We start from the raw sequence: 18,380 nt of genomic DNA on the forward strand, positions 1-18,380 counted from the left end.
TCGCCATCGCCCCCGTTCGGTCCGGACGCGCCCGAACCAGAACCAGAACCCGAACCCTCGCGGTCGGACTCGGATTCGATCGCGGGGATCGAGAGGTCGGTCAGCGGATCCGAGAGCGCGTCGTCATCCTCGTCGTCGTCGGCCTCCTGCTCGCCCTCGCTGGCGGTGCGCGGTTCCTCCGGTTCCTCTTTAATCCGAGGGGGCTCCTGGTCCTCCGGGCCGAGACCGGAGCCGCTCTCCTGAACGCAGAGCTGGTGCTCGGCGAGAACCTCGTCGTGGTGGACGGACAGCTGCGTGATCTCTGAGAGGAGAGGACAGGAGCAGCGTTAGTGGGTTTGAAGACAAAGACTCCAGAACTCTGTGAAGCAGAACCAAACTAAGAGAGAGCACGTCACTCTCAGCTGTGCCGCTCTGGCTGCAGGGCGTCCAGAAGTGACGTGAAAGTCCTTTTACTTTGTAAACATCCCCAACACTTCTGCTCCTGATGTATTACAGCATAAACCCAAAGAGGCAGCGTCACATTGTGTATTTATTATACTTGTGATGCTTTGTTCAGACCGATTTCCTCTGTAAAGAATGTTTTGTTTTGATTAATTTTGTTTAAATGTACAGACCCTGTATGAAAAGTACTGTACAAATATATATCAGTGTTGTTTTTTTTTACATGTAAACATAGCAATACCACCATGTACACAAACAATCATTAATAGTAATAACTATCTAATAATAATAATAATAAAATAACCCAGCTGTTCTTGGCAAACTGGACCCTCAAGCTTCGTGGTTCTCGTACATATTAAATCAAATTTGAGTGCAAGTTCATGAACTGAATTGTATATATTCTATATTAAAAAGAAACAAGGCTTTGCTCTGGTCAATATTGCTGAAAACAATATTTCACAGGGGGTTCATCGCCGAAACCCGGTTGATCAGCACCACGTGACCTCCCAGTGCAGAACGACCCGTTAAACAGCACATTAGTGGAGGACACGGCCACGTGGAGCAGTAATACATGACATTAAAGTGTAACAGCTGAACTAGAACACACAGAGGAACACGGAGGGAACACAGAGGAACACAGAGGGAACATAAAAGGAACCCAGAGGGAACCTAGAGGGACACAAAGGGAACACAAAGGAACCCAGAGGGAACCTAGAGGAACACAAAGGGAACATAAAGGAACCCAGAGGAACCCGCAGGGAGCAGGAACCCGCGGCTCGGCCTCGGCTCTCGCCGTGACGGACTTCTCTTGTGCAGCTTGATGACGGGCTTCAGGACGACGTCCAGCAGTCTGCGCTGCCGCTCGATCTCCTCCTCGTACACGAGCACGGCTTTCTCGAACACGCACAGGATCTCGTCCGCGGCCGCGCTCAGCCGCTCGGTCACGAAGTCTCTGAAGCAGAAGGCGGACGACATCTTTTGTTTCGACGTGATTTGTTTTTGCTGTAGGCTTTAAAATCACGCCGGCTGTAGCCGAGGAGAGAGAGAGAGAACAAGCGGTCCGCGGTGTTGTCGTTCCTGTTCCGACTTCCGCCGGACACTTTACGGTGTGACTCCGGTTGAAAGGGGAACGCTCGCTGCTGGCGGAAGTGGGTTCGTTGTTTTTATTTTTATTTTATTTTTCTTAAATCTATTGATTCTTTCTAAATTCTATACACACGTAAGTTTACAAGCCAAAAAACAGATTTGTATTTTAAATATATACTTTTTAAATTTTAAATGTCACATTATGTGACGTATATATGTGACGTAATATATACCGTATATGTATATGAAGTATATACACGGTATCGTATTTGTATATTAAAATATTTAATGCTGTGCCGACAAAAAGGCCCAAAAACGGTAATATATATATTACGTCATGTTATGACTAATTGCATATTATACTAATATATCTTTTTGGCATAAATCTATGATACGTTTCATATTTAAGTCATTATGTAAATCATAGTGTAGTGTTATATAACACTGTACTTTATTCAAGGCGTTCTATAATATATGTATGACTTGTTTATTAATCTCATGGCTTTCTATACTTCAGCTTTGTGTACAATAACCTTTCATTAATCTGAGCTATGATCTTTTATTTTTTATACATTGTTTATGACAGTTACAACATTTCCATGGCACACTATACTGTAATGTGTTTCTGATGATTTATTTCATATTCACACCATTCTATATGATTTTATGGCATATTTTACAATAGTTCTATATTTGCATGGTATGCTTTACCATGTTTTTATTGTACAACTTTATAGCATATTATACATATGGATTGTCTCTTATGACGTTGCATTGTTTGCATGGCAAAATGGACTTAAATATTTTGTAGAACATTTTGTTTGTCGGTCTGTGACAACGGAGAAAGATGAATGGTTCTTGAAACTTTGCAAAGAACAGAAATAAATTCCTTCTCGTCTACGCTGTGTGACAACACACACATAAACTACAGGGGGCCGAGTATGGAGCCTTGGGGAACACCACGAGTCAGACGGGGCTACTGATAGCTGGAACATTTCTGAAAGAAATATCCTGCAGAGAAACGAGAGAAAACAAGAACACACTCAATCTGGAAATGTGTTTATTCTGCTCCCTCCTCTCCGTGTTCCCGTCCAGACGCCTGTTCTCATCTCCAGTATTGAACTTAATTTAGCACCTAACCAAAGTAAAAGGCAAGCAAGCCCATAAAGATTCTTTTTTTTTCCTTTCTTTTTTTAAAAAGGAGGAACAAAAAAACATTTTAAAAGCGAAACAAAGAGGGTGCGCAAAGTGAACACGTTTTCCACAAACCAAAGCGTAGTTTTTAGTTGTTTTTTATCTATTTAAAGATTATACAAATACTTCCATATATATATGAAAATGAAAGGACATAAAACCACATCAGGGCTGACAACGTCACTACGAACAAAGAGCTATCAACAGTTAAAGTTCTTCTGAATCTCTGTGCAGGTCTATTTTTTATTTGTTTTTTAGTTTCTTCATGGTTAAGTGTAGCCGAGCATTGAGACTCAACAAGACCACAGCATCCAACATCACTTGCGTTAAGCACGGTTATTCATATTCAAAATGAACTAAAGAGAACAAAACAATTTAGTTGGCCAAATGAATGCTTTACATGGAGAACAACAACAACAACACAGTCTACCTCCGACGACTCCTCCGCTCCAGATGTCGAGAGTAAAAACTGCGTTTTCTATTGAAGCCAAAACTTGAAGAACTCTACAACTAAAACAGTACACAACCGGACATTTTGGTTTGTGTAGTACAGAGCAGAGTGAGGCTGCGGTTACACTGAAACATCTGTAGCTTATTTAAAAAGGAAGAAAACAAAAAGAAACAACAGCCGGCGGAGGACGCGAGCGGCCGCATCAGAAGCTCTCGTAGTCCTTCTTGTCCTTCTTGCCTTCGGCCTCGAAGCTGTCGGTGCCCTCGCTGTTGTCGTGGCGCCGCTTGCGGCTGTTGCGGACGTTGAAGCGAGGGTTGATCTGCGGCAGCGGGTCCATGCCCAGAACCTTGTGGATCTGACGGAACGCCAGGAGCCTCAGAGCGAACTGCAGGGAGACACAGGAGGGACATTCAAAACTAAAAGAAACCAGAGGCAGGAAACGACTATTTTTGTTGTTGCACAAAATAAGACACGCCCACCTTCAATAAGACATGCCTACCTTCTATAAGACACGCCCACCTTCTATAAGACACGCCCTCTTTCAATAAGACACACCTACCTCCAATAACGTCAGTGAGCAGCATGAAGCTACACAAGGACACGCAACTCAGACAAAAGCAACACAATGAAAGTCAGGAGTTCGTACTTGGGCGCTGGAGGTGATGTCCTCCCTCTGCTGCTCCCCCATCGTCGTGAGGGTATCCACAGGCCTCTTTTCACAAGGATCCACCAAACCTGGCCCACCTGTTCAAAGAAGAGGGGGAAAAAAAAGAAAAATTATATTTTTCAGTGTACTCTGGATCTTGATTCATAAGCTTGAGAGGAAGAGTTATACGAGCATCTTGTTTATACACGACCAGGTAAGTCGTGTCCTCTTGTTTCCACTCTGTGTGTGTGTGTGTGTGTGTGTGTGTGTGTGTGTGTGTGTGTGTGTGCAAAGCTAAGCTAACGCCTAAGCTAACAGTTAGCCCAACAGTCAAAATCAAGCTATTTCTGCTTCGGCACAAAAATAAAGTTTTTAGCATTTGTTTGGTAAAAAGAGTGGAGCAACAAGTGTCGCAACACTTGTTGCTACAATTGTAGCAACAAGTGTCGCAAATAGTGTAGCGACCAGTGTAGCGAGAACCAATGAAACAGAGAAACAACATCTCACCGGGGAGTAAGATCCCAGAGGAGATGCATTCAAAGATGCGTCTCAGAGCGTCGCCCGGGCTGAGCGGGGCCGAGGCGCTGCTGATGGCTTTCTCCACGAGCAGCTCCATGGCCTGCAGAGGGGACAGGGAGGGTTAGCTCACAGCTAGCCGCTGAACATGTCAAGCTGTGGGTTTTTGTATCAGTAAAATACGAACACAGGCTTCAGTTACACGCTGGCGTCGGTCACTTGATTACCTCCAACCCCAAAAACAAACCTCAAACCGTACAGTTATTGTTTTTGCATCTACTGCCTCCTCACATGACTCAAACAGGTAAATAATGCGTTTGAAAACATTTAAAAAGGTGTCCCTCAGGACAATAACTACTCAACGTTTTCTTTTGCTTATTTTAGTCTTCCATACTCACCCATCCCGGGAAGGGAGACCACGTGGGAACTCGCTGGCAGAGGTCTCGCAGGATCCGGATGATGATCACGCAGGACTGAAGGCCGTTGGCTCTAGCCTTTTGACGCAATAAAGTTTAGGTTTTACGGCGTGACAAGGAGGGGACAAGAGATGGAACCAAACAAGTGAATCAGCTCTCTCACAGAGGTCCAAACACTACTGTGCATAATGGAAGCTTGAGTATGGTTTGGAGGTGTGTGTGTGCGTGTGTGAGCCTTTAAAGAGCTTGCAATCAGCTGCCATTCCCAGTAGTCTTGTACCTCACAGTTAGTAAGTAAAAAAAAGGGGAGTTCAAAGTTTGCAAGATGCACAAGAATTGAGAACTTGGCATCTTCTAAACCCTGACCCCCCCTCCTCCTCCTCCCCCTCTGGGTTTGTCTCAGGTATCTCACAAACAGGTACTTTAAAAAGAAAACAAAGTACAAGAGGCCACCTGTGAGGAGAGTATAGGGACTGAAAGAGCAGAGGAGATCTGCTTTACTTTGCCTGTGCTTGTGCTCGGCGAGCAGAATCACAGGAAACTACTCAGATGTTCCTTTTTCTCTCAATCCCTATTCTACTAAATATATAATTTTATATATATAGAGAGAGAATAAACAATACAAACGTGTAACATGAAAGCACTTCTTGATGGCACAACTGTGTGCAAGTTATTGTGCAGCCTTATGGAATCACATGGGACTGAATACATCTATATATACTTAGAACAATTGGAAAGAGAATACAAGGATGCCAGTTATTCGCTAGAATATGTGTGTTTTAGATTTTTTTTCATGAGTTTCAAATGAACTTAAGAATCACAATTGATGCATATGAACGTTAACCAGATCTGTGTTGTATTTATTTATGAGGTGGCATCCTTGAATATGTTTGTTGTTGCTTCAAATAGTGATAGTTTTCCTCATTGCTGTAACAATCCAAAAAGCAAAATGTGTAAAACACGAGTAAAAAAAGGCCTAAACAAGTGAATACTGCATCTCATAAGGCTACAATAAGGAAAGTAAAATGATGGTCCGAACCTGGAACCACTTAGCGTGGCGCAGAGCAGCCAGAGCGTCAAGGCATTTTTGCCTGTCCAAGACGTCCGCTGGGTCTTTCACCAAACCCGAGGTTACATCTAAAAATGGATTTGAAGTGTCAAAAAAAGGTGAGGAATGGGTGTTTGACCAGGTCAGCTGAGGCTGGCAGAGAACAAACACATTGCCACACATACCAATGTCTCTCTCTCTCTCTCTGGGGCAACCGGTACAATTGGTCGCCATTTTCTTTTTTCCCTTCTTCCCCCCTCCCCCTCCCGATAAAAGAAATGAAAAAAAAATAAAAAAGCTACCGACGTTGAAAAGCTGACAAACCAACACACACCGTCAGTCTGCGTCTCTATCACAGCGATGCGGTTCATTTAACGCAAGAGTCGGGTTACAAGCCGCGACTCCCTTCGGTGGGTGTGTCCGCTAGCTCCCAGCTGTAGCCAGCTAGCGCTGCTGCCTCCCCGCTAGTGTTGCTGCTAGCTTCCCACTAACACCCTCGCTAGGTCTTCGCTAGCTTGGACTAGCTCCCCGCTAGCTTGGACTAGCTCCCCGCTAGGTTTTCGCTAGCTCCCCGACAACGGCGTCGAGCGCCGGCTCGACGCGGGCAGCAGCTAGCATCAGCTAGCAGATAGTGAGGAGCAGCAGCGCTAGCTCGCTACAGCGGGTGAGCTAGCAGCAGCGCTAGCTTGCTACAGCGGTGGACTCCCACCGAAAGCTAGGAGCGGCTCGTAAACCCGACTTTTCCGGTACTCAACATGGACAAATAGATGCGTTTTGGAAAGCCCTTCAATCTAAAAGGCTCTCAGATGCTCAGATGTTCGGAGGCCGGTATCGTTGGCGATCAGGTAAACCTTAAAAGCGTACCGTGACCTCGGTGATGTAATGTTTCATTTGAGTATCTTTTCAAGCGCTGGGAAACTCATTGCAGAAATAAAGAAAAAGAGCTAACGGCTAATCCTGATCTGTTGTTTTTAACTCCCCTCTTTCTTTCTTTTTTCTTGAAGTGGCACGGCAATAGTAGGTGTGGCAAAGTTTTTGGGATGTGAGAAAACCTTGGTCAAAAATCCTTCCGAAAGCGGTTGGGCTCTACTAAACCTCTGATGAGAGACAATGTACTGGGAACAAAAATATATATATATTGTTGTTTTTTTGTCGTTCCAAGGAAAATCTTTTGTGCTGGACTTGTAAACTATGGATACAAAAGAGGAAGCAATGGGTGCTGAAGAAGAGGAAAAACAAAAACCATGAGAACTACCAGCAAACAAAAGGGGTTAGGATATCACTGCATGCATACCTAAAGGAATAAGACCCCAACGATCATTGTACACCAAGAAGGCAGTTTCTCAGGTCCATCCAAAGATTCCTCTGTCGTGACCTTCTGAGCCTGAACTTTAACGATACTCCCCTGGATGTCATGATTGATCATCTTCAATTAAGTCTCATGGGAAAAAAGATAAATGGTCCATCTTTAAATAAAAGGATTTGTTTCCTTATCTTTCCATTACGACAATAGGTCATTTTTTGGGTCGTATGCATGTGTGTGTGTGTGTGTGAGGGAGGCTGTCAATCAACTCAGGGGAGCACTTTCAGAACAGGGGGAACTTCAGCATGGAGAGCGCTCGTTCACCGGTGAACAAAAGGAGGATTTGTTTCCTGTGGGAATGTAAACATCCAATTTCCTCTGCCAAATCTGGATTTTATCAACAACAAGAAAAGGAACTAAAATAAAGGAAAAGGTTGCAAAAAGGTCAAATAAAATTCCAAATTAAACTTGAGGAACAGAAGGTTTGCTGTTGTCTATTTAGTTTGTTTTTTTTATGCAGAAAGTCTTTTTTTTCTTTCTTTTTTTAGTCTCCTCATCTCAAAAGGAGATTCGGAGGAGCGATACTGTAACGCACGTCTCCCATTGGTTATGTTGGTTATGGCGGCAAGCGGTAAAATGGACACAGAATCCCCTGGAACACAGGAAACAAAATAGAATCTCACCTGGGATTAACTAGACTTAACACAATGCAAACACTGGTCATGCTCAGTTTAAAAAAAGAGGATAAAGATAGCATCTGAGAGGTAAGAGCAAAGAAATTAAAATAAAAAAGCCTAAGAGCAATACTGCTGGCACATCCGACACTAGAAGTGATCAGACCCTTGTTTGTTTTTTTAGATTTGAGAATAAAAAAAGGCCAGTAAAAAGCAGATTATCTATAAAAAAAATAATTAAAAAAAATATAAAAAAATTATAGTCAATGGTTTAGTTAAAACAAAACAAAAAAGGTGGTTAAAAAAAATTAATAAAATTTGTGCAGGCCAGAAACTGAGCGCCACAGAGCCTGCAGGGGAGAGACCACGGCTGAATGTGACGCCCTGACGTTCATTTACGATTTTACACACAAAAAGATAAAAATCAAAAATGAACGCGCGCGGGACGGATTGAGAAGGTTTGTGTTGCGTGCCAGCAGGACGGCGCTCTTCAGGGCTCTGACAGACATCCTGAGACAGATTTTCATAGAGAGATAGCAGAGAGACAAGAGAGGAGGTGCAATGGGGGAGAGAGGAGGAGGAGGGGAGGGGCTGTGATGGAGTTTCTTTCTTTCTCCTTTTTTTTTTTTTTTTTTCCAAACCTCCGTCCCGGCCGCTTTCCTCCCTGATGACGGGCGACGTCAGTGTGATCGTCACTCGCATCTTGGGCTCGGTGCAGGACGTCAGGACGATGGCGGCCTCCTGGGCGGAGCCGCTGACCTCGTATTTATCCGGCGTCACGATCTGGAAGAAACGGAAACGTTGTATTATTTGGGTCTCGTCTTAAAAAGGTGAGCAGCAGCTCTCCTCAGTGGCCACCATCAGGTGCAGTCTCTTGATGCTAAGCTACGCTCTTTGCCGCCTGCATACGCTCCATTATCTTATTAGAAAAAGTTCTTTAATGTGTCTGCATTCCTTTGAAGTCACATCTTAAGACTACAAATTTAGAAATAATCCTCTCAATCTGGTTAAATGTAATCTTTCGGCCGGGCTCAAGCGTTTAAATTCCACCACGTTGTCGGTACAATTGAGCGAGACGTGTCCTATTAAAATGGCCACTGAAGAAAGAAGCATGGACGAAGCGCTGCGCTGTTGGTGGAGACAGTACTGTGAGCTGCTTGGGGAGGTGCTCCACGATGCGGGCGAGGAGGCTCTGGGTGGGCTTCTCGGAGCAGAGCAGCACCAGGTTGACGTTCTTGTCCCCGCGGAGCAGCAAGCCTTTGGCCAGGACGCCGACCCGCATCACTCCCTTCAGGGCTCTGGACGGTCGCGCAACGTGGAGGAGGAGAAAAAAACAAATGAACACGTCAGCGTCCTGGGGAGTGAAATCACCGTCAAAAGGTGGATACCGCGCGTCTGAATGGGCGAAGTCCACACGACCAAATCGCTTTTCCTCGGTAAAGAAAAAGCATCTCGAAGCCAAAAGGAACAGCCGAACATTCGCTCGATCGCTAGTCGGTCCCAACCTGTCTTTAGTGGGCTCCTTCTCCTCCTTGTCCTCCTCCTCCTTGGTCTTGTCCTGGTCCGTGATGATGTCCGAGACCAGCTTGAGGGCGCGCTCCGTGATCGACACGATCTTCTGGATGGACTGCAGCTCGTCCTCCGAGGGGTAGATGGCCGCGTGCTTGGTCATGACGTAGCGGTCGTCCGAGGAGTCGGGCCGGCGCGGAGGCTGGAGGACAGAAAAGATTTCAAAAGGTTTGTTTTTTTAAAAAGGGACGTTTTAAGCTCAAGGTCTGTTTGTTAACGGAAAGAAATTACCATAAAAGTCGGGTTACAAGCTGGCTAGCTTCCCAATGTAGCCAGCTAGCGCTGCTGCTAGCTCTACGCTAGCTGTTTATTACCTTATTTTCCCCCAATTCTAGTCATTTAAAGTACAGGGATGGACAATATTTCCTATGCAATATAATGCTAATTTTTAGGAAAGACTTTCAAACAAGCACACATCTTTTTTTGCTGAAAACTGCATGCGTCAGGAGAATATTTAACATACTCGTTTGTAATCCTGTGTCAACAATTCATCTATAAATGTGAAGTAAATTAGAGGGTTTCAAAGTAAGTATTATTAAAATAGCCGTATAGTCGGACTATTCGTAGTTTTGTATTGATATTTCCCATATTTAATATCGCAGTTTGTCTCCAGCGTTACGTTTGACTGTTCTGTATTCTGCTATATGGAAACTACCGTCACTGGGCCAGGAGCAGCCACACTGCACAGCCCCAATGATACAGAACATATGGGATACAACATGTTAAAGCCTCACCACAGGACCCTGAGGCTGCAGGCCGGGCATGCCGGGCCGGACTCCGAGCAGACCCGGAGGCCCGGGAGGCCCCTGTGGATACCCTCCGTCTGGCATGCGCCGCCGGTCGTCCCAGTGGTGCTCCTCCTCCATGCGCCTCCAGTACATGTCTTCTTCGTAACGCCTGAAAAACACACACGCAGCTGGTCTCCATCTCCATCCTAAACTGACACGCCTCCGCCTGCTGTTCTCTTGTTGCCGCGACCGTACCGCATCTCCATCCTCCAGCGCTCCTCCTCTTCTCTTCTCCTCCAGTACTCCTCTTTCTGCATCTGCTTCCTCATCTTCTCCTCCTGAATCTTCCGGGCTCGGATGCTGGGCTTCACCTCCACCTGCAGGTCGGGGTTCACTTTTTTCTGCAAAACAAAAAAAACGCGTGAACACGGTTAAAAAACACTTTTTTCTTCTGATACATCTCTTCATGTTTAAGAGGAGAATCCTGCAGCGTACACACCTTGTACTGCAGGCGATGCCTTCGACCTTTTAGATGCATTTCCTTTGCATTCGGGTCGTTGAAGCTACATTCACACAGCTTGCAGTGGAAGCGGATGACTTTGCCTTCGTCGTTTCGGACCTGGGAACAAAGAGGGGGAGGGGTCCGTGTTAATGCGCTCAGTTTTAAGCTCACGAGTCAGCGCCGTTAAAAAAAAAAAGAAGAGCGTACCTCCTCGACGTAGTCGTGCCCGACCGGCTGGACGTCGCTCTGCAGCGCCGCCAAGGCCGACGTGGACAGAGAGTCCGAGGCGTCGCTCTTGGAGGAGTCGTGAGCGCTCGGGGACGGCGCCGCGGGCTTGGACGCCTCCGCTTTGGCCTCCTCCGTCTTCACTGTGGTCTGCAGCTTGTTTCCACCTGCGGTCAGGAACGCACGCCGAGGTGAATACTTTTTACAACCGACAAAGAAATGTCGCTCTGTATTGTGTTTCAAACATCAGCTAAAAGAAAAGTGGAATTACTGTTTAGTAAAGAGTTTTTTTTATGTATTTGTGTTCATGTCTTTCTTGTTTTAGCTGTTATATCGACATTTATAGCTTACTTTTACACTCGACATAATTACATTTTTCTTTCTTTTTCTTTTGTTCTTTATCTTATTCATTTTTAATTTTAGGTTTGTATATTTGTAAAATGTAAATATTGTATAGGTGGAGGATTGAAAGAGGCCCATTTGGATTTTTGTCTCTTCCTGTACTGGTATTTTGTTTTAATTGTGCTAAATAAATACATTTTAAAAATGTTTTAAATTAAAAAAAAAAAAAAAAAATTAAAAACATTTTTAAAAAGTGTTTTAAATAAAAAATAAATTATAAAAAAAGAAAAACATTTAAAAATATATATATATTTTTTTAAAGTTATTTTAAAAAAAGTTTTGCTTTTTTCATTTTTTATAAAAAAAAAGTTTTTAATGTCTTTTTTTCCCAAATAAATAAATAAATAAATCAGCAGGACCGTTCCTGACCAATCACAAAGCAGGATTATAAACCGACTCACCGACAAAGTTGATCTTCGGGGCGCTGACTTTCTTCCCGGCCGAGGCCGAGTTGGCGGCGGAGAGGCTGTTGCTCGACGGGTTCTTGACGCCCGCCATGCCGCCGCCGACCACGCTGCCGGTTTTCAGGTAGGCGGAGCTGGAGCTGCTGGTGGAGGAGGCGGAGGAGGAGGAGGCCGCCGCGCACAGAGAGCCGCCGGCGCCGGAGCTGGTCAGGGTGGACGTGGCGGTCTTATTGGAAGCCGAGGTGGTGGAGGACGACGTCTGAGTCACCATGCTGGGCTCGGTGGAGGGGATGGGCTTACCGAGTTTGGTGTGAAGCTTCACGACCTGGACGAAGAGAGAGAGAGAGAGAAAGAGAGAGAAAGAAAGAGAAAGAGAGAGAGAGTTCACGGGACGTTTCAGAAGGCACAAGGTCAAGGACAAAGCGGTAGACCAAGAATTCAACATTTTATTTGTACTACGAGTCGACCGAGAATCGTTATCATGCAGAATATTGCAGCAAATTATCAAAAAGATCTTCAAAATGCTAAATCTCAGATAGACAGATGGATAGATAGATCGATAGATAGATGCATAACAGACAAAAATCCCATTACAAGAACAAACACCAGGAAATGCCGTATGAAACAAGACACATAACAGACAAAAAGATGCTCAAGTTAAATCAAAAAACCACAACTAAATGTGCCGTGACAAAAGATCTTTTCAGTCGTCCGATCAAAAAGGAATAATAAAAGAGTTTTAGCATAAAAAAAAAACCTTATCTCTACATGAAATGTTCCCTTTAAGCCTAGACTCAAAGAGCGATGGAGCTGCGTCCTCTGGCGAGGGAGCAGCACCTCCGGCGCCCTCGCCCTCACCTTCTGGTGTTTGGCTCCGCGGATGTGTGCGGCGTAGGCGTCGGCGCCGGTGCAGGAAACGTCGCAGAGCTCGCAGCGCAGTTGGTTTTGGGCGTTGCGAGCCAACGCCCCTCCGGCGCTGCCGCCGCCGCCTCCGCTGCTGCTCTGGGAAACCTTCAGCGCCGCTTCCTTCTTCTTGTGCTTCTGGCCCTCGAGGTGCTCCTTGTAGGTCTGACGCGTTTAGAGGGGAAAAAAAAAAAAGACTCATTATCGTCCATCCTGCACAAAAAGGTGCTGACGTGACGCCGGCGGACTCACCTGCGGGCCGGCACAGCTGATCTTACAGACGTCGCAGTAGTGGATCTGCGGGGGTTTGGGCGGCTGCTTGGGCCGGAGCTGCTTGCTCTGGAACGGAGGTTTCTTGGTGAAGGTGTTGCCCGTCCAAGCCGCCGTTGCCGCCACGGCCGCCACGGCCTGCTTTTGCTGCTGCTGCTGTTGGTGCTGCTGCTGCTGCTGCTGTTGCTGCTGCTGCTGCTGGTGGTAGTAGCTGGAGGCCGCCGAGTAAACCGCCGCCTCGTAGCCCGAGTACGAAGTACCTGGAGGAAGAGGGACCGAGGGCTCCGTCATTCATGTTGAAGCCTTTTCCAAACAGACTCCAGGAAACAGCAAAGCAGAGGTCTGTGTGCATCGTTTCAAACATCTTCGCCATCTTGTTTTAGCATCGTCGCATGCTAACTTCGATGATGCCCGTGAGGCTTGAAGGGAACGCCAAATGTTGCAACAATCCATCACATTGTCGTGAAGAGATATTCCTTTTTTTGCGGCCATCTCTAAAGACGTGCTGCTCGCGTGGTTAGAAAAGAAGATGAGTTAAAGAGCTGAAGCACATTGTGGGTGTATACTTAGCGTTTAGTGCTAGTTAGCACAAATAAGCACGTTTTAGGTAATAAACTAAAAGGTTGGCGACGATTGTGATATGATATGAAACCTAACTAACATCAGCATGTTAGCATTTAGCTCAAAGTACGACTGCCAAGGCAGGGTTCATACACATCCTGGCCAGTGGATTTTCATGACTTTTAACCACATTTCCATGACTTTTTCGACACATTTGGGTTTTTTTTTTTTTTCAAGGACTTCTCCAGGTCTGGAAATAACCATTTTATAATTCCATGACCGTAAGAACCCTACAAGACTCTACAGACGCTTTATAAATGGTTACAGGTGATGCTCTGTGTGTATGTATTATAGATAGCGACTCGATACCAATTTCAACGTACTAGCTTTACTTTAAAAACTAGAACGAAGGCTCACCAGAGTAGGTGACAGCGTTGGTGCTGTAGGTCGGGCTCTGGGAGTAAGACGGGACCACGGAGGCGGCGGCCACCGGCTGGACGGTGGACGTCACCGGGTAGATGGAGAAAGTGGACGAGGCCGGACTGGGAGCCGCCGGCTTTATCACGGTCACCTGCCGACTCTGCTGGCTCTGGGTGTACGACGTCACCCCCTGGCTGTATCCTGGTTTAGGGGCTGGAAGACACACAAGACACGCACAGAGCTCAACAATCAATCTGAAAGTAAAAGTTGAATTACCTCGCTTAACTTTTAACTTAACCTTTTTGGAAACCACCCTATTTTTAAGCTCTTTCTTTGAAGATTGCAAACTATCTCTGCAACCACTGGGGTCATTTGAATAATGTTGGGTACAAGTGTGGCAAGATTCATGGGGTGTGCGTTCAGCGTACCTGTCTGGTAGTAGGAATCCACCACGCTGGCTTGTGGCTGCACAGCAGCGACGGCCGCGGTGGCTGTGGCCTGTTGGTAGTACTGCTTGCTGTCGTACGTCACCGCGGGAGCTGTGGACCGGACGTACGAGTAGGTGTCCTGCCGACGGGGAAAACAAAAACAGAGGGTCAGCGGTGAGAAGATTCATCACGTGAAGTGTTGAGTACGAGGCCTTTTGATTCGTGGAGCTCTGTGGCAGAAACCGGCGGCGTTACCTGGTAGTTCTGCGAGGTGACCGGTGGCGGCGGCGGGGGGACTTCTGGCTGGCGCTGAGGGTAGCCGTAGTCGGTCGCCGCGTGGGCCGGCTGGTACCCCCCGTAAGCCGCCGCGGTAGCGGCCGCTACCGAGACGGGCGCCGGCCTGGCCACGGCAACCGTGCCCGCGGTGGGCGCATAGGCCGCCGCCACGGTGTGTGCCGCCACGGGCGCTTGATGGACCGTGTAGCTGGCCACCGTGGTCGGGTGCGTGTAGGCGGTCGGCTGCTGACTGGCAGAGCGACACACAAGGCAGGAACGTCAGAGTCACAGGCTAGCATCACAGGTAAGTATCACAGGCTAGCATCGCAGATCACAGGCTAACGTCACAGGCTAGCATCACAGGTCAAAGGCTAGCGTAACAGACTAGCATCACAAGCTAGCAATGTATAAGTTTGTATTATAAATTGATAATAAGGCGATTATAACTCGAATGTATCTGAAAAGCTTATTTTTTTGGCAATAAAGTACTTAAAAATAGAAAATTCAGTCCTTTTCATTTCATGCAATGCTCACAGTGATGACTATTTTTCTATACTTCAATGAGTGTTTGTCATATATTCATATATATTTACTGAATTACCAAAATACATGCTATATTGTAACCGTTGTAGATAAGAAATGACCCATGTCGGGATCGATGGTCTGGTCAGATGCATAAAACACGGTTTATTTTCACGACGCTGTACAGGTCCACTCATCAGACCTGCCAGTGATACGAGAGGCAACGAAGTGCGATGTCACAGATTGTGCCGCGTCGGCGAGTTTCTCCAACAGCGCCAGAGCAGCGGCCGTTACACACGGCCTTTATAGAGCTCAATGCACTGAGGCAATATGACGACATCATTGTTAAACACAATACTGGTCCTCATCAGTCCACGATAACTGAACGATATTCAATAATACAACACTACAGTGATACATTCAGTCTCTCTTTTTCTTTATTTTCACATTGTTGTAGCGTTTCAAATGAAAGCTACACGCTAGCACAAGTCTGATTTAGCGTTATTGTGGTTAAATAAATTAACTTCAATGTGCCGTTAGATCGCTGCCGGACCGTCCCGTTAAAAACTGGTGCTGGCAGGAGAGTCAACGGTTTTAAAAAACAGCAGAAATTGTCGTTTTTGAAAAGGTTTGACAACAACAGATATGGAGTTAAGCTTAATATTCTGTTGGATCAAAATCTGTGAATATTGGAAGTGATCACATCTGTATTTGGCTGCTGCTAGACCGTGGTATCCCAAAGACTTAACTCATTCGCTGAAGAAGAGGTGAAATATGTTGCTGGAAAAAAATGTATTTATCTTATTCAGTGCCATTTACAAAATTATAGGACGAGAAAGATTATAGGAACAAGAACGCTGCTGAATCTGCAATAACTCAATTTGAGAAATTGGCAAACAACGACGCACATCTCTACCAGTTTGTGTGGGTTGGATACCGTTCCGTGCCAGCTTGACGCTCGTTTATACACAAGGACCTCGTGATAAATGTTTGCCCGGTGGCCATGATTAAGCTGATGATTTCACAGGCTGTAACAGTTAAACGAATACACCGGGATTAGCAAAGGATTTGGAGTTTAGAAAACAAAAGAGGAAAGTCTTTTCCTTCTTTACGTAACAGAAGGCAACAACATGGACGTCTTCCAGGAGCTTCAAGTGTGCGCCGTAGTCACCACCTTTTAATTAATATTATTACAGCTCTTGCAACGTTATACGACTGAAGGCTTTTCATCCGGCCTGTTGCACGGAGCGAGTTCAACACACCAAGGTCAACCAAATCATTAGGTTAACTAAAACCCTAACAGTGATCACGCTAAGCTGATTATCAACCCGGTAATTTAACCCAGGATCCCCCGCCTGTCCCATTCTGGCTGTGAGTGTGTTCATATATATAAAAATATAAACATTTTTTTAAAAAGCAGCTGTTTTCAGCTTGTGCCCAATGACAAACACGGAGGAGTGTCCTTTGACAAATAAGTAGAAGTTTAACATGTAATTGAGGCTGAAAGTAACAGTTTAAAAGTGCCAAATGAAGGAAGGACAGCAGGCAAGAAATCACAGATGATGCGTGTATTAACAGATTTATAATATCACGGCTTCATCTGGAGCTTCATACATCCGAATATAAAGACAGGTGTGTGTGATCCGGTCACTTAGGAACACCAACGTTGGGGGATTTATATTTGTAATTGTGTTTTATTTACAAATTCACGAATTTTTTCACCTGATTTTGTGCCTTTTTTCCACCCCATGATACCCGTTAATCTTTTTATGAGAAGTTCTATACGGTAAAATAAAAGAAGAGTACTTCAACTTGCCTCGTACAGTTGTATTTTAATATATTTTGATGATTATCAGGTACATTATACCGGGTGAATTATACTCAGTGTGTTCTAGGGGTTAAATTAATGTGTTGTTCTTTCAGCTGGAACCCCGGCAGTGTGAAAAACAGACTTGGGAGCAAATGAAAAATAAATATAAAAATGTAAAAAGCACTAAAAGGTGTCTTCCAACATTGTAAAGCTCCAATAACACTGAAACAACAGACGCATGCTCCTGCTGTCAGATAGTTGCACTTGGCTGAACTCCCCCCCCCCTCCTCTCCACCCACCATCATGAAACTACCCAGCATGCAGCGCAGGGGCCAGCAAAAGTGTCAGTGTGCACATTCCAGATGGTGGATTACGTTGGTGCATCACTTCCAGCAGGTTTACCTGACATGTAAAAAAAAAAAAAAAAACATCCTCGCAACTTTAGCGTTTTGGTGCTTTCATAAAACGCGTGGATGCATTACCTATAAGGCTGTTGGGCACTAAGGGCGTCAAAGCAGGTTGTTTTATTTTTATTTTTTTAAACGCAGCCAATGTACAGTGTGAAATCCCTCTCGCATTCAGCTGCAGCAGCAGCCATAACCGCCCCCTCCCCCAGCTCGAACAATGGTAGCCGTGTAGCTTGTACGTGACTGCACGACATTATAACTCCATAATAAACAGACGTTTTCTACAACTACAAAAAGGGCCATAGTGTAAGCCCACTCCTTACCTGTACTGGGCAGCAGCGCCGTGGGTAAATCCAAAGTAATTGCCGGTAGCCATTTTGGCATCTTCACCAAGCCGGCTGGGCACTGCGGAGGACAGACATACAGGGTGAAGCTAGGCTAACTGTTAGCAGCGGGCTCGAGCGCCCCAAGGACTAAGCGTTAAACGTTAATATCGCTATCGTAATATCGCCCGTGTACGTAAGACCCGAGCCCACGTCGTTACTGCTTGGAAAGAGGTGTCCACGTTTATAAAGATACTCACCATAGGTGAAGGACACTACTGGACATATGGGAATCATTTGGTTTGGTGTAATCTATCGACGGCCGTGTAGGAGACCAGTGTATTTGTATTGCATGTCGTACCCGGAAATGCCTCCTTTGCGCATGCGCGAAAAGGGAGGGAAGCGGTATAACGGCGAGCTCTGCCGCCCGTTGAGAACTGCATAAGGGTCACGTGACGTGAGCGCGCATGGTCTCAGTTTCAGCAGCGCGTGGCCATGCAGTTCTCCCTGTTTGTTTGTTTGTTTGTTTGTTTACTGTTCCTTAACTCTATTAAACCACAAATAACATTTTAATTCCTCGATGGAGTAGTTTAATAAAGTAAAATATAAGTACCTCAGAATTGTATTTATGTACAGAACTTGATAAAAAAAAAGTTTCTTTCCAAGTACAAAAATAGGAATAAATACTACAGAAAATTGATGAAATGTGTTTCAGACAACTGAATAAAAATGTTTATGTTACAGGTAAACAAAAGAAATCTCAGAAAACAATGTGCCGAACAAACTGCTGATGAATAGTTTTAAAGATAAGAAGTATTTTGAAATGAACATACCTGGACTGACATGGCATTAAAT

The 18,380-nt window shown here is 45.3% G+C and overlaps 2 protein-coding genes across 3 annotated transcripts in view; both read right to left on the minus strand.

Annotated features, from left to right (window-relative positions):
• The window catches only part of LOC137799408 (zinc finger protein 208-like), a 9,983-nt gene extending 8,469 nt beyond the window's left edge, over positions 1-1,514 (minus strand). Inside the window, exons 1-2 of the mRNA XM_068596199.1 lie at positions 1,194-1,514; positions 1-301 (exon numbers count right to left, since the gene is read on the minus strand). The exon at positions 1-301 is cut by the window's left edge and continues 577 nt beyond it. Of these exons, the coding sequence (XP_068452300.1) occupies positions 1-301; positions 1,194-1,416 (524 nt within the window). The 5' untranslated portion in view covers positions 1,417-1,514. The remainder of the gene's footprint in view (positions 302-1,193) is intronic.
• A 1,024-nt stretch (positions 1,515-2,538) lies between these two features.
• On the minus strand, positions 2,539-17,898 carry zfr (zinc finger RNA binding protein). Of its 2 annotated transcripts, XM_068596240.1 has the most exons (20): positions 17,786-17,898; positions 17,526-17,607; positions 14,443-14,713; positions 14,188-14,326; positions 13,757-13,972; positions 12,761-13,038; positions 12,464-12,673; positions 11,603-11,930; positions 10,782-10,966; positions 10,572-10,691; positions 10,328-10,473; positions 10,079-10,241; positions 9,281-9,486; positions 8,923-9,073; positions 8,417-8,558; positions 5,790-5,887; positions 4,733-4,828; positions 4,326-4,437; positions 3,819-3,916; positions 2,539-3,557 (listed from the first exon to the last, which is right to left on the minus strand). In XM_068596240.1, exons 1-20 carry the CDS (start codon positions 17,820-17,822, stop codon positions 3,375-3,377), a joined length of 3,261 nt encoding a protein of 1,086 aa, XP_068452341.1. In that variant the 5' UTR covers positions 17,823-17,898; the 3' UTR covers positions 2,539-3,374. The 2 variants fall into 2 exon arrangements, 1 of the variants encoding a protein (XP_068452341.1); XR_011079421.1 differs by lacking the exons at positions 2,539-3,557; positions 3,819-3,916; positions 5,790-5,887 and having other exon boundaries at positions 4,420-4,437.
• Positions 17,899-18,380: the final 482 nt, after the last annotated feature.

The sequence above is a fragment of the Clinocottus analis genome, unplaced genomic scaffold, assembly GCF_023055335.1.
Source record: "Clinocottus analis isolate CAN_PGR_092001 unplaced genomic scaffold, fCliAna1.0.p SCAF_35, whole genome shotgun sequence".
In the NCBI taxonomy this organism is placed as follows: Eukaryota; Metazoa; Chordata; class Actinopteri; order Perciformes; family Cottidae; genus Clinocottus; species Clinocottus analis.